The 17,183-nt window shown below is 42.3% G+C and overlaps 1 protein-coding gene across 1 annotated transcript in view; it reads left to right on the top strand.

Annotated features, from left to right (window-relative positions):
• The window catches only part of CDH23 (cadherin related 23), a 1,152,220-nt gene that overhangs the window by 1,110,208 nt on the left and 24,829 nt on the right, over positions 1–17,183 (top strand). The window contains exon 41 of the mRNA XM_078641088.1: positions 16,592–16,721. Coding sequence (XP_078497214.1) covers positions 16,592–16,721 — 130 coding nt within the window. The remainder of the gene's footprint in view (positions 1–16,591; positions 16,722–17,183) is intronic.

Genomic DNA, 17,183 nt, shown 5'->3' with positions numbered 1-17,183 from the left:
CTAGCCAACTTTTCAGCAATTGAATCAGGAGTTCCTTAACTTGAGATACTGAGATCGGAAAAAAAAGACAGATAGCAACACAAGATGTCTCAGAGAGGGGGAGCGAAAATCCTAGTCAGACACTCTTGAACAGTGGAGTGAACAAACTCCGAGTATATGTTTAAGATTTTGCCTTAGAAACAAATTGCAGAAAGTGTGCGAAGTATTCATGAGTTGCTGAGAGGGTGGGCTTGGAGAGGCGCTAAATAACTTTAAACATTTCATTAGAGGGGTTTTGGGCCGATTTTATTTTCCCCATATAAAAAGCAAATTTAGCCTTGAAGATGGTGTGCTTATACATTAGGAGTAGCACTTTATTCTTGTCTTTCTGGGCCGGATCCAGATTTATGCGACATTTGTGCTCATGCCTGCAGCAGCTCCAGCTAAGATTTGTAAGGTTCTCCGAAAACCAGGGAGCAGAAGATTTATTTCTAGTAATTTTCTTAACATTCAAAGGGTTGACAATCTCTGTATCTGCCACCACTCAACTGGAGAAATTCTTTACCGGGCAGCCAGAGAAAAAGGTCTATGCACAATGCTGTGATGTTGAAAGCATTTTACATGTCTTCCTCAGTGATCTTACTCCAGTTTCTACAAGATTGAAGCCTAATAGGCATGTGGACAGAGCCTTCCAATGGAGAAGGGGAGATGGTCACAAAAGCCATTGCCTGAGGATCAGACCATATGAGAGGAGTTATGTCCCTAATACACATCCCATTGGAGTTGGTAAAAATTCTATCAAGAGTATGAGTATGTGAGGGAGAGCAGGGGCATTGTGAACCCCCTGCTTTAGCAGCTACAGCAGGGTGAGATTCTTGAAAGGCCTCTCCTGTCAGCAACTCGCAGATAAAATCTCATAATTAATGCTGTAAAGTTATTCAGCATCAACTGAAGAGAAAACAGGAGAAAGGAAGAATGAAAGATGGGTAAATCGACATGGGAAAAGGAAAGGAATACTGAATGAGAGGAAGGGTGAAAGTCACTTGCCTTAACACCTGAGCTGACCTTAGCAGAAAGAATGGGAAAAGCTGCACAACCTTTAGGGCCGAGTTAGTCCCACTGAGAAGTGTACCTTAAATCCTGGTTGTGGAGTGGTGCTCCGCACAGTAGTGGTCATGAGAAATGGTGTGAGGTCCTTCGTCGAGGATGTGTCGTGAAGCTGCAGTTCTGATGAGCTGCAAGGGCACGATGCGGGCTTGCCTCAGGGCTGTGTCGTGCTTTGTTGGTTCACATGAAGCTCTGCGTTGGGGTTGCATTGCACTGCGTTGGTTCTAGTAGAGTACACAGCTGGCTGGCAGAGCACTTTTAGCCCCATTTCCAAGGGTCTAACACTTGTGTGGCACCACTTGGAGGAGTTAAGACTCAAAGCAGGTAGAGTCCATGTTCAGGGTCAGGGTCCAAGATGGTTGGAGTCTTTTCTGTCCCCCCCAGCTCTGATCAGATCCCGTTAACTTGCCCTTGGAATCACTCCGTTGGTCCTGTGTTCAAGATGCAGGTCCAGAACCTTCTCACTCAGTCAGCAGGGCAATGGGCAGCAGAGTAGCTGGGCAGTAGGGCAGTCCTTCTTGCATCAGAGCAGAGCACAGTTCTTCTTGTGAGTCTTCCACAGGTCCAGAAGTGCACTAAAGAGTTGGGTTTGAGTGTACATTATGTATACTGGGTGCCCACTTTGAAGTGGGAGAGGCCTCTATAGTCCTCCTCCTATGGAAGTGTCTAGAATTTCCTGCTTCTCTGTTCTGGCCCCAACGTATCTGGAGGCACAAAAGACAAGTGTGAAACCCTCCGTAAATTTGCTGAGTCAGAGTCTTTCTGATGTGCAAGAGTGATAGGTGACAGCTCCACCCCCCCATCAAGTCATAGATGGCCCAATCTGCCAACACAAATTCCCCCCTTCTATCATTGTCTGGGATCAATACACAAAGACAAACTGCCAGCTATACGTAGGCATGTGACCCAGGAAACAGGCTGCAGGCACCAAATGGTTACGGCAAAAAAATACCAACTTTCTACAGGTTCAGAATTGTGACTTAAAATCCAACTACACCATTAAATTGGGTTTTAAATTACAATTCTTTAGAGACCAAACTCAGCTTCCCTACTTGCGTCTAGTGAAAAGTTATCCCTTATTAAATGTAACAAGGTTATCCAATGCTATCCAATGGGAGAGGTAGGCCTTGCAGTAATGAAAAACGAATGTAAGAGTTTTTCACTTCCAGGAGACTCTAAAAATTAAAAGTACATGTCCAACTATTTAAATAAAATGCACCCTGGCCCATGGGTGGTTTAGGACCTACCCAAGGCGTGACTTATATGCATTAAAAATGAAGGTTTAGGTCTGACAAATGGTTTATTCTGACAGGTTGAAATGGCAGTTTAAACCTGCACAAACAGGCTGTAAGGGCAGGTGTTAGACCTGGCATAATTGCCGTGAGTCTCCCTTCCATTTTGACAGATTGCCTCCTCTGTTTTGATATGTTTTTGCTGCATGTATGCTTTGGGCACTGTGCCACTGCTAATCAGTGCCACAGTGCAAGTGCTCCCTATGTTAAATGTATGAACTAATTGGTTATTCCATGATTGGGTTATTTGATTTATCTGTCAGCCCCTAGTTCAGTGCACCATGTGTGCCCAGGGCTTATAAATCAAATGCCGCTGGTGGGCTTGCAGCAAAACACACAAGATGATGGACGCAATGTTGCACAATGGCAAACCATTCACCCCCAGTCACAGATCTGGGTTTAATCCATCGTTATTTTGCTCACCAACACCCCAGTTCAGACATGGCATATGCAAATCAGTCTTGACCCTGTGCCTCATGGGAACAGTCCAGCCTGAACTGCCAAGCCATGTGTTCCCTGGACCGGAATCAAGCATCCTAGGACCGGTTTCTGGCTATCACCCTTCATCAGCCAGGATAGCTTGACTCCAATGACGTAGTGAGCACGGGACCCACATCTGGGCATACCCTTCCCACATAGGGTGAACAGCAAAACACACAAGATGATGGACGGAATGTTTCACAATGGCAAAACATTCACCCCCAGTCACAGATCTGGGTTTAATCCATTGTTATTTTGCTCACCAAGCCACCCCAGTTCAGACATGGCCATATGCAAATCAGTCGTGAGATTCACCATTGCATCACCGGAGAAGCGTGTCGCTGGGCCTGTCGCGGCTCCAAAGTACAGAGTCGTCGCAAGGCTGCCAGGGCGTCATCGCATCGTGATTGCACCGCTGCATCAAGGGCGCCATTTTCTTGCATCGCAACTGGATCATCGCATTGCATCAAGATGCCATCTTGCGCACCGCAACGGGCCCGCAGGCCGAGAATCTTCGCATCACCTCCACCGGTAAGCCTCACGACGAGTCTCCAACTCTGCGCAAGCATTGAGGCAGGACCCAACCGTTCCCCGGGATCACGGAACCGACGCATCTCCCCTTTTACGAGCCTTTTGTTTACTTTGCGTTACGCATCCAGGTACTTTGTTGAGAACTTTGTCACATTTAACAACAACTTTGTCGTGTATTTCTATAGGTTCTGAATCGATCCCCCTATTCCTGACCCTATTCTGGTTAAACTACCTAGCTAGTTAACTAACAGTCAGCCCATGAGGCAAGAAATTCCCCATGATGCAGATACCGTTATCTGACGCAGTCACACTACGGCACAGGAACGTGTTATCTGATTAGGTCATAACGCTTGAGATCTAATTAGACAAGCGACATTCCTCCAGCCCCTGATAAGGCATACGACGTTCTCATAACAAATCAAACCTATGACAACCTGGATAATCCGTGCGGCCATTGTTTTGATTTCACAGAGAACTTTTGCAAAAGAATGTGCTAACGAGCAAGTCGTATGACATCTTTATTGACGTACCTATGTCTATCCTTACGTCAATCTCGGCACCTTTAAGGTATAAATATTGCCGACCTTGCCCTATGCAAACACACGCGTGGTGACAAGACGGAGCAGCCATACTTGCCGAAGCAGAGAGCAGAAGCAGACCCCGCAGGCAGCAGCCCCGCCTTCCTGACGCGCTGAGAGACGCGCTGCTATCTCAAGCCGAGAGACCCAGCACCGGCGCTTCTGGGCAGCCCTCGCAGGCAGCCTGGAATATCGAGAGCAGAGAAAGAGATACCATTCCTCATTCATCCTAAATTCCAGGTACAGAACTGAATAACCCCTCCTAGAGAATTCCTTAGTTATTCACTTGGCAAAAACAAACTTAACTTAAACTGTAACTTTCTATTCCCGCCCACGCATTAGACTTAGGTCAGGTACACGGGGTAGGCGTATTTAGAAACACCAGTTGAGTACGTTTAGTCAAATGTATATGTGTATGTAAATATATTTTAATCATTTTAAACATCATATGGCTCAGAAACCATATCAATGTTTTTACAGTATTATTTTATACTATTGCTTCTAATGTATGCACTTTACTTAACTATAAGTATTGCAATAATATCGATCCATTTCTCTTGTACGAGAAAAGAGACTGATCAATAAATAACATCTTTTATTGAATACGCCCGTCTCTTCCTTTTCTCTACATTCTGATGAGACTAAGAATGCACGTACTGACTGAGTAAAATAATTGCCTTGTGCTCACACGACTCTGGAGATTGACTCTTGATTAGGGGAGAGCAAAGTTGTCATGTTCTATGGTTGTCAGAAACTAAATCCCTTCTTGTCTAATCAGGGAAGTTAATTCCTTCCTTGAACATTCGAGAAAGTTTCTAGCGAACTCTGAGCTTAGCTGGCAAACCCAAAAATTAAGTCTAGTATCGACAGTAGTAGACCTAGTTAACGTCTGGCCTAGGCCTTTACTGCTGTAGGTACTATTCCAATGCGCAGAGCCTATTGGGAAAATAGGAACTACACTACATGGCGCCCAACGCGTTTGGAAAGGGCGATAAAACTAACGTAAGACATTTAGAGTAACTCAGTCGTGCTTTCTCACTCAGACCCCTTTTTCCAAAATACTCCAAAGACGTCTGGAGTGGGTGAAAGGTTATTATATCCTCCAAAACCTCGCAGGAGGGAACTCCTATGTATGGTTCTTGGTCTAGTCAACGTTGAAGGATAAAACAGTTCCAGAAAATTGTGCATCTAATCTCTGTTTCCATAAAGAAACCTGATCTGCAAATAAAAATAATACCATCCTGTCAGTAAAATGGGAGACAGTGATGGAGAAAGAGAGGCAATTAGATTAGCTACTGAAATAGCAGATGCTGATGCTACCATGCAAACAGCAGACCCGGATATAATACTCATCCAGGTCGCCAAAAGGAGATCTATAACCTTAAAACTTATAGAAAATGGACTGACACCTAGAGGTGGCACAGTCATATTCGTAATTGAGGCACACGAATATCGGCAGACAGAGGTATACTATACATGGATACATTTTCCAGCAGCAAATGCTGTAACAAAGTACTTCCACTATTACAAAGTAGAGGAACCTCCTGAAACGTACACTCCTTTCGAGGAGGTGGAAGTACCACTCAAATTCCAAGAGCATTTGCTCTTATTTGATGGCGCCCTAAAACATAATAATCACATTACAAGGCTCGGTCCTTTAGGAAGACCAGGAGCAACGTGGCCGGTCTTAGCCGGATACACACCACATCCAGACATCGACGAGATGACTGCACCAGAGCTATTAATACAGCTAAAACAACTACTAAAAATTCACAGACAATTAGTTCAGTATGTAATGCGGACTTCTACAATTCAGCCAGCGATTAAACTACCACAGCTGACCTCTCACCAGGGGAACACAAATAAAATTACACCACAGAACATCCAATCCTGCCTAGGTAAGGTTCCAGCTAAAAGGGAACAGATACCATTCTGGTTGGCACAGAAAATCACCCAAATAGAGGCGGTGTTTCCTGACACCACCCCGCTAGAAAAACACAGGATTCTGACTATATGTCTCCCAATGGGAATCGCACCACACATTGAGGACTGTGACACTTGGGGTACAGTCTTTGCTTCCATCTACACAAAAACGCACGGTGTTCCATCCATTTCGGTAATACCAGATGTGCTAAAACAAATTCAAGATGAATATGGTCCAGAACCTGCTTTAACTCTTGGTATGAAATTACTAAAAGACTTCAAGCAGGTCTCGGCTATATTACTAGCCAACATAAAGGGTGAAGCAGCAAACGTGGCGATCCGCCAGAGGTTAAAAGAGACAGATATAGCAGACCAACCAGCTGAAATTGCCAGAATCATAGAAAAATCCTATGAAGAACTAGGCAGAGATAGTCTAGGTGGAATACCAGTAAAACCGCAACTGACTACAAGTCCAGAAAAAATGTTTTTTAATAATAATAATAATTCACCAAAAAAGAACTGGGATGGGAACAAACAATCCAATCCTAAAGAAAAGAAATTCCAGTCCAGAGGAAGGTCTCCTAGGCGAAGAGAGAAATCTCCAAACCCGAGACAAAGGTCACCTCAGAGTGAACCCTCTGGGAATAGATATAACCTTAGAAATAGGGATAATATTAAAAAACCTGATAGATATCAAGACATTGATACACGTCCCTCTCAATCTTTTCAGAATTCCTCGCAGAAATCGGAAAGAAGAGGACGATCAGAAGAGCACGCCAAGTCCAAAGACAAGGAACCTGCTCAACTGAAAAAGAAATCACAATTTCCAAAAAAGAAGGTAGCCAGTATCAAGGTAGTTAACAATGCCGAGAATACTGAGGACACAATTGAAAAACGGAGAGTGGGCTCAGACAATGCTAGACAGCGCAGCATAGGTGAGCATAGCTCGCAAAGTCCTTATGAATCATCTGGAGACAGTGGACACGAATGAATACCTTCAAGTGGAAACTGCAGATACCAGAGTTAGCAAGCCCCACAAAATATACGAGATAACATTACGTATAGAGGGAGATAAGACTAGGAAAATAAGGGGACTATTTTGGGATAACCTATCCAAGGGCTATGACATCCTTCTAGCTGAAAAAGACTGGCCACCTGAGTTTGTCAGGGAGTGCCCTCATGGCGAAGAAGTAATTATGCCTGCCTTCTCGAATCAAATACCGATTCATAAAAAATACACACTTGCTAGAAAGTGGGCAGTGGCCTTAGCACCTGCTTTATATAAAAATCACGTAGGATGGGATGAGGATTCTCCTCCTCACAAAGTCCAGTTAAAATCACAACCAACTGCACAAAGGCAGTACCCAATTAAGCAAGAAGCTAAAAAACAAGTAAATGAAATACTAGATCAGCTAGAATACCAAGGGGTGATTGAAACTTGCACCTCACAAATGAACAATCCTTTGTTTCCGGTCTCCAAACCAGACAATTCGTACCGTCTAGTTTTGGATTACCGACACCTTAACACATGTTGCAAAACTTTTGCAGTGCAAAACTCACACAGTGCTGCACTAATGAATAACATAGTGCGCAAAAAATACAAAACAACCTTGGACATCTCCAACGGATTCTTTTGTCAAAACATAGCACCAGAGAGCAGATATTTAACTGCATTCTCAGTAAATGGCACTCAAAAACAATTCTGTCGGTTAGCCCAGGGGTACAAGAATAGCCCGGGGGTATTCTCAGCGAGAGTAACAGAATTACTACAACAATATGATGATGAAGCATTATCTTATGTCGATGACATTTACTTAACAGATGATGACTTGGAGACTCACTTGAAAAGAGTGAACACCATAATACTTGGTTTCGCTGCAGAGGGTTACAAATTCAACTTCAAAAAGTCCAGAATTGCCCATCTGACGGTCCTATTCTTAGGATATGAGTTATCAAGTGAAGGTAAAAGCCTGGCAGACAATTTCCTAGAGAAATGTGCCGTAATCCAAGCTCCTAAAACACTAAAAAACCTACAGTCAATTCTAGGCTTCCTAAATTTCGGAAGAACTTACATTGCTAATTACGCAGAAAGGGTCAAGCCCCTTTACGATCTAATTAAACCAGACTTTAAAAGATCCAGTTGGACTCAAACTCACACAGAAATTTTGAGATCCTTACAAACAGACATGCTAATTAAAACAAAATTAGAAACCCGTGATAATACACGCAACCTTGTGATCCGAGTCATCCCAGGGAAATGCGGATACACATACCTGACCTCTAATGAGGGAGAAAAGGTACCAATTGCATTCAAATCACATTTGTACACAAAAGCTGAACAGAGATTCAGCAACAAAGGAAAAATGGTTCAAGCAGTTCAAACCGCAATAGCTAGAGAAAAAGACATAGCTGATGGTCGACATATCACAGTCAGAACAGCTGAATCAGCCTTCGAGGCATTAACAACACCGTGTAATTTACCAACAACAACATTGGATCCAGATTGGTTGCAATGGGTAAATTCAATCACAACGGACAAAGTATACTACTTCTTTGATCCAGAACTAGAAGAATTGAAAAATCTAAAATATGAAAAAACGTATCCTCTGCCAATCGACATTCTGCCTCTAAGACATTACGCCTGTGTAATCTATACAGACGGACATGCTCAACCCTCCGTTTGGGGAGAACATGCATACAATCCCACATGTGAGATTACAAAAGAAGTGTGGCACGGAGGTAAACTAAGACCTCTATTAACAAAATCACACTCAGTAGAAACTAATTCAGAACTACAAACTGAAATATTAGCTTTGAAAATGGCGCTAGATAATGCGGATCGCGAATTCCCGACGCTTATAGTGTCAGATTCATATTTCTGCGTCAAAGCATATAACAAGGATTTGCAGACATGGATTCAGAACGGTTACAAAGATGACACAGATGCACCAATAAAGCAGAGACTTCTCTGGGAACAAATAGCTCTTTTGAAGAAAGAACTACCAAAGACTCACGTGACTCACTCACTGAGTCACCAGCGTGATGGCGTTCACGTTGTAGGGAATTCATTGGCTGAAACAGCCGCAGCGGCAGCCAGTAAACCGGCTCCCGTAGATCGAAAAAAGCGTACATTAAAATACATTGACGGCGAAACATTGCTGGCAGTAAAAACGTCATCAAAAGGCGACTGCTCGGCGTTACCGATCAACTATCCACTCAATTACACATACATCATAGATGCAAACTCCATTCCTTTTGCTCGAATCCCTGGAGTGGGGGATAGAGTGATTCCAAACATGGACAGGAGAAACTTGTTAATCGCAGACGCACACATGGGCGAGGGTCACAGACACCTTAAATTAAAAGATTCTCTGGAAGAATTACAATCACGGTACTGGTGGCCAGGCATGAGCCTGCACTACACCATGTTTGTAAAAAACTGCCCAAACTGCAACAGAGATCGCAGTGGGGAGAGAAGCAGTTTAATACCTCGTCGTATCAAGGCAGATAACATCTCCACCTGAAAGAATGGCTTGCGATTAACATATACAGGCTAGTTCCCACTTATAATGTAGATCCACAGCACTCGGCTGACGTCCGGACTGTTATACAAGATTTGCGAGTCTAAATGGCATATACGCTAAGAGCATGTTACGTTCGACCATTTTTTTTTTTTTTTCTTTTTCTCAGGCAATCCAGCCTGGGGGGGGAAAGAATGGCCAAATGAGCACAGCCCAGCGGGAATCTTCTCACTTCCTTCCTGAGGGTATGGGATGGTGTAAAGAAAAAACCAAGACAGAAAGCAATCTATAATAGAAAGGATACTAGGTTCGGGAGCTTGGTGGGTCAAACATCTAATAAGTGTCCAACGTAGTCTAAATAACTTGCCAAGAAATTCTCTGAAGGGATTCAGTCCGTACGAATTATTATTCGGAATTAGGATGTTGATCTCTGACCTTGATAGTCAGACTTCAGTGGTAATAGAAAAAACCTTTGATGTCAAAGACCGTTTGGCTATTTTGCAGGACTTAAACAAAACAAGAAAAGACCTGAGCAACATACAGTTGAAACAACAGCCAACAACCACTGAAGAATCACCACCTGTCCCAGCAAGACCTGTCTGGATTCCAAAAGTCGGGGATCTAGTCAGGGAAAAGATCGCGGTAAAGAAGGAATTTGGGCCTTCTTACAGAAAAGCAGTTCCTGTCTTGTCTGTCAACGGGACAAGATCAGTTGTACTACCGCCACTTGCTGGAAAAAAGGAGAACCGAGTTGTATCCATCGACCTGGTAAAACCACAACATGTGGCCGATAACAAACAGTAGGCCAAGTGGACTCCCAATAAGTAGCAGAACACCAAGGTTTGCTACCAGTACAGAGGTCCTAACAAAAAGGCTCATCACATTCGAAACGCCTAAAGAAGAACAAGAAGGACTATGCAAAAATGTAATAGAACTCAGACCTCTGAAAACCCAAATAAAAACATTTAGCAGAGACACACCAATCTACAATGAAGTGCCGAGTGACAATGCAAGAAACAAAAATCCTGAACCAATTGGAACAATTGACAGAACTGCATCCGGTTACTTCATCAACTTCGATGATTCCTCTGACGGTTTCAGCGAACAAAAGACACAGCCATCATCAAAATCCTTTAAAGACAAAGCGAAGGAACTTTTGAAACAACTAAAAGAAACATATCTGGTTTCTCCATGGATTGAATTTTGGGTGGGTTTTGGTGCATTTATCCTCATACTTTGGCTCATCATGGTATTTACCTTGGGACGCTTCATTGAGGGAAAATATGCTAAAATGGACACAGCAAGTCAGAACATCAACTTGGTCCTCAAACCACACACATCTTCACACGTCGAGAAACGAGAACTTTCTTCAGAACTTTCTTCAGCCAACTTCACAGCAATTCCAATACCTGGTGGGGTAGCCTGGGACAACACTGACTATGAAATTTATGGTCCGGTCGAGATCCTGAAATATCCACACCAAATCAAGATCTCTTTGAGTGACTTTGCAAAACCAAACTCATTTGCTGATGATTGGGACTTTGAAAGTATTAACAATATGATGTCTGACTTAGTAATGTCTGCTAAATTTACAAAACATGATTATTTGCAGGGTTCTACAAATTATGATAGTATGTATTGCTATAACCACTATGGTAACCATTTCTTGCATAAATCTGCACAACCTAGAAATGTTTTAAATTATAATCAATGGGAACATTGTGCTACACCTCCAAAAGGGAGCTCTAGAACCGTTTATGACAAATACTCATACTTTCAAGGTTTTAACACTAGTAATGCTGAAACATTTTATTACAAATTGTCAAACAAGACAGGGATGAAAACCATGATAACCAACACAAAATTGATATATTCGGATTCTTTCTTTGAAAAAATGAATACTTTTGGATTTGATTATTGGGACAAACATGTTGATTTGAAAAGTGTTTGGGGTACAAAAGAATGGCAAGTACAGGGTTTAGAAGCTTTGTTTTGAGCCTGCATGATCCCAGAACAAATGATATTTTTAAATGACACCGTCCAACAAACCACCTGTCTTGGCCTAGCAAAAATCAAAGATTTAAATAACCTATCTATTCCAAAGCCAACAATGTTTAGCAATAACTCTGATACAGATGAAGGAATAGACATAAACCATATACTTAACCAAAACAGAACACATCCTGATTGGAAACAATGGTTGATCTGGCCCACAGATACAAATAACTGTCAAGATAGATTCCTGAATAAAACACAGGGTTTCAAAATGACCAGGCCAGACCCTAGATATCCTCAAAGACATCACCCAGGGATAATAACAACCTACAGTGTGGGCAAATTATGCCTTCAATGGCTACAAACTTCCACACTGCCTGAAATTAAGCAACACCTAACTTTACTTACTGATGGTGCTGACTTGCGTGATTTCATACTGGGACCACGCAAACAGCGTCATAAGCGTTTCATAGCAGCCTCTGTATATGCAGCATACAATGAGGCCTGGAAGGTTACTCAAATTGAGACAGCAGAAAGAATACGGGAAATTGACCGTATTAATGTGGAAAAATCACTTTCTGTAGTGGACAATGGGTTAATGACTCTGTCCTCCAGAATTTTTTCATTGGACAGCATTGTGTCTTCAGCAATCGATATATTATCGCAAGACTTACTATTATTACAACATGGTCAGTCACAATTGCGTTCTATTGTACAGCTTGGTTGGACGTTACAAAATCTGCGTTCTGGCTATGTGCCTTGGCGTTTAATCAACACAACGTCACTATTCCAAATCTTTAACCTTACTGATAGACAAATCGGTATGGCGCAGAAGGGTGCTGATTATACAATCTTGAGCATTGAAAAACTAGAAAGATTACCGTTGACAATGTCAGAACGACCTGTCAGTGAATGGATAATCCACGGAATCATAAATATTCCAATCTCAACCTTCAGGTTTCAATACTGCCAAAAATATATACAGGCTGGCATGTACGAGAAATTGGGAAAGGGGTACCTTAAAACAACTTGGAACCTGCCCTATTCACATGCAGGTGTCAGTAACAAAGGACAGAAAGTGTTTCTTAGTGGCAACAATTGTGCTATGTCACTAAGCGGCACACTTCTGTGTAACGGTATTAGTTTGCACGGAGCCTGTGAAGGGAATTCATACAACCTTTCATGTCACCAGCAAGGCGCACCTGCAACTGAAATAGAACCATTCTTTCAAAGACTCTATAATGGGAGTTACATTCTTATTGTAGACCGCAGATGCTGTAGTCTTATGCCCGGGACTCCTTATCTCGTCACTACGACGGCGAAGGTCAAGTGCTGTGGACGTTCTTTGTTCCCCAGCTCCTTTCCAGACAGGGAGGCAAGGGCATGGCCCGGTCTGAAAATTACTTCTATTCGAATAGACACTTTAAGCAGAATGAAAACAGTGCTTCTTCAGACGCCTACAAGGCTCACGTCATCTAAAGAAACGTATGATCTACAAGTCGCAAGGACGACTGCAGAGATACATACATTATTATCAACCAATTCCCCCGTACATTTCGCGGAAATCCTGAGCGAAATCTTAAATATTTCTGATACCACAGGGGTCTCAAAGGTATTTAAGACAGTATTTTCGATGGCATTAACACCATTCAAAGCCATACTGGGTATTTTTCCAGACTTCGTCCATTCGATTTTTGGCGGACTTCCCCTGATCCTAGGACTAATTGCAGGAATCCTATTCCTAGTCCTTATTTTTCGTTATGGCAACCCATGTCACAGAACAAAATCTCACGACAATGGAAGATACGATCCTAGCCATTGGATACCGGGACCGGATATCAAAAATCCTGGGACTCTCCCGGCTTAGAGACCTAAACATGACTTGGTTTCTATCATTTCGACCAATGTGGCAAAGGTGTGTTTTACCTGTACTAAGGTGTCTGCTATGCGGAGAAGAATGCGTGTTAGACACCTGTCTGACGCTACAATCGGATGCGCCAGTGGATGCAGATACACTGTTGGTTCCTACCAAGGTTCACGCACTGTGCTGCCCTCAAAGGCTGCCAATTCTGATGACGGCATTCCTGGAATCTTCACCACTGCGATTGAAGAGTAGTGAAGTTCAAGATGAAAGCAGCATCGAACAGGTACGACCTTCTGTCAGCAATGCAAATCAGAATGTCAATGGAGACAATCATGCGCATGAATGCATGGTTACCCCTATTTCCGACTTAGTGGAACTTTCCCATGAAGCTGTTGACAGTTTTTTCGAAAGCCTGAATGATATGATGTTCTCTCCGGAACAGAAATAGAGACTTTTGAGTAAACTCGCACACGGCGTTCCCTGAATTCGGCCTTCAACTTTAAAAATAAAGTCACATGAACAATTACAATCCAGTTCACGGACAGCAACTTTTTTCAGCAAACCCCTAAAATATTTTTCTATATATTTTTTCCCGGGACACTGATCTTCTGCTTAAAGTAAGAAACTATTCCTAGAGAACTAAGATTTCTATTTTTTTAGATTCTTTATAGACTTTATATAGACTTTAGCTGCCCACTGGTATGTTCACAGTATATTTTATGTGATGAAATGGTTTCGACTTTTTTTCTGTATAGCCATATTAAGAGCCATTTCATGTGTATTTATCATATACCAACAAACAATAATGCATAACAATGCGTGTTTACTTTTGCATTTGATTCATAGCTTAAGTGCATACGATATATATGACTGCAATTTTTCAGTATATTTGAAAATTTCAAAATGCATTTATGTATTTTGGGGTGGTAAGGTATACACTATACTCTATAGTATGTTGTACTATGTTATACTATGCATAGATTAGTAGATATGACCATAGTTAGCGTGGAGTGGGTGTCGTGTATTTCTATAGGTTCTGAATCGATCCCCCTATTCCTGACCCTATTCTGGTTAAACTACCTAGCTAGTTAACTAACAGTCAGCCCATGAGGCAAGAAATTCCCCATGATGCAGATACCGTTATCTGACGCAGTCACACTACGGCACAGGAACGTGTTATCTGATTAGGTCATAACGCTTGAGATCTAATTAGACAAGCGACATTCCTCCAGCCCCTGATAAGGCATACGACGTTCTCATAACAAATCAAACCTATGACAACCTGGATAATCCGTGCGGCCATTGTTTTGATTTCACAGAGAACTTTTGCAAAAGAATGTGCTAACGAGCAAGTCGTATGACATCTTTATTGACGTACCTATGTCCATCCTTACGTCAATCTCGGCACCTTTAAGGTATAAATATTGCCGACCTTGCCCTATGCAAACACACGCGTGGTGACAAGACGGAGCAGCCATACTTGCCGAAGCAGAGAGCAGAAGCAGACCCCGCAGGCAGCAGCCCCGCCTTCCTGACGCGCTGAGAGACGCGCTGCTATCTCAAGCCGAGAGACCCAGCACCGGCGCTTCTGGGCAGCCCTCGCAGGCAGCCTGGAATATCGAGAGCAGAGAAAGAGATACCATTCCTCATTCATCCTAAATTCCAGGTACAGAACTGAATAACCCCTCCTAGAGAATTCCTTAGTTATTCACTTGGCAAAAACAAACTTAACTTAAACTGTAACTTTCTATTCCCGCCCACGCATTAGACTTAGGTCAGGTACACGGGGTAGGCGTATTTAGAAACACCAGTTGAGTACGTTTAGTCAAATGTATATGTGTATGTAAATATATTTTAATCATTTTAAACATCATATGGCTCAGAAACCATATCAATGTTTTTACAGTATTATTTTATACTATTGCTTCTAATGTATGCACTTTACTTAACTATAAGTATTGCAATAATATCGATCCATTTCTCTTGTACGAGAAAAGAGACTGATCAATAAATAACATCTTTTATTGAATACGCCCGTCTCTTCCTTTTCTCTACATTCTGATGAGACTAAGAATGCACGTACTGACTGAGTAAAATAATTGCCTTGTGCTCACACGACTCTGGAGATTGACTCTTGATTAGGGGAGAGCAAAGTTGTCATGTTCTATGGTTGTCAGAAACTAAATCCCTTCTTGTCTAATCAGGGAAGTTAATTCCTTCCTTGAACATTCGAGAAAGTTTCTAGCGAACTCTGAGCTTAGCTGGCAAACCCAAAAATTAAGTCTAGTATCGACAGTAGTAGACCTAGTTAACGTCTGGCCTAGGCCTTTACTGCTGTAGGTACTATTCCAATGCGCAGAGCCTATTGGGAAAATAGGAACTACACTACAACTTGAACTAAGCAACTTCAATCCTCTTTTAAGTAATCTTAAGTGTAGTATTGTGGATTTTTGTCGTTCGTGGTCTTGTGCTAAGTCTATATAAAGTATACTTATTTTTATAAAACCTGTGTTGTGTCCATCTGTAGTGTTTTCACTGTATTACTGTGTATATTCACAAATGCTTAACACACTGCCTCTAAGATACGCTTGTCTGCTCGTGCCAAGCTACCAAGGGGGTGAGCAGGGGTTATTAAGGAGTGTAATCCCCTTATCCTGACTTAGAAGTAAGGGTCCCTATTTGGACAAAGGTGAATACCATTGCCAACTAGTGACTCCCAGATCTAACAGCAAGCCTAAGACATTTTTGACAAGCCTACTGAAGTAGGTGGAACAATAAGTTCTGTACGCCCACTAGTCATATGTAGCTGACAGGCCCTGGTACATGTAGTACCACCATACTAGGGACTTACAAGTAAATTAAATGTGCCATTTGGGTATAAGCCAATTTGACCATATTTAAAGGAGAGAGCACAAGCACTTTAAAACAGGTTAGCAGTGATAAAATGTGCAGAGTCCTAAGGCCAACAAAAACAGGTTCCGAAAGCAGAAGGGTAAAGACAAAAAAAGTTTAGTGGATAACCCTGCTGAAAGGACCAAGTCCAACAATTGATATTCATTATAGTGGATATTGAGGAAGCTTATATTTTTTGGAGCCGTTCAGCACAGATACTATTCTACTTCAAACTTATTTTATAACTATAATGAGCAAATGAAATGTGCACTGTGCATATCTATTACCTGATCCATGATTGCTATTTCATGTGATATGTTCTACAGATGAAAATCAAATGCCAACCTTATATTTACTTAGCCTGTTTATCCCAAAGTGCTTCGGTGGCCAGCACATCAATGGATCATCTGACATATTTTCCTTTTTTAGAGCTAACCCTGTGTGGCTGGACCCGTTTTGCAGGAACATAGAGCTGGCTGCTCAGGCAGAACACGAGGATGACCTTCCAGAGAACTTAAGTGAAATCACAGACCTTTGGAATAGTCCAGCACGGACCCACGTAAGTGATCCTTGATTATGTTTTAAAAAATTACTTTTCTTCCACCAGGTATACGAAATGTGATGGCTTTTTGACTTGTGCTGCTCTGTGGCTTCCCCGCGCAAGCTGTCTGGTAGTGAATGCCCTACTGTGAATTTCCAGTGGGCTTACAGTCACCTATGGCTTACCATTGGTTGGTTTTACTGTCACTCTTGTTTACGAGCTTCTTATTGAATGACTTGACTTGCCTCCCTCTTTTTGTGTTTGTCTGTCCCCTAGAGCATATCTTCCTTTATGATCTTTTTGATTCCTTCCACTGCTCATATTTTGGGACATACATTTTTAGCACACCATGAGAGTGCAGGTGTTTTCTAGCTGTCTCCTTCATGTGCTGCGCTCACCTCGCCTACTCGACTTTGTTACTCCCACCCCTCCCTACTTGCCTGGAAAAGCACACCAACAGGAATGTTTTTGCTGGAATAT

This window comes from Lissotriton helveticus, chromosome 5_1, assembly GCF_964261635.1.
Source record: "Lissotriton helveticus chromosome 5_1, aLisHel1.1, whole genome shotgun sequence".
Taxonomy (NCBI): domain Eukaryota; kingdom Metazoa; phylum Chordata; class Amphibia; order Caudata; family Salamandridae; genus Lissotriton; species Lissotriton helveticus.
This window is presented reverse-complemented; position numbering and strand designations above follow the sequence as displayed.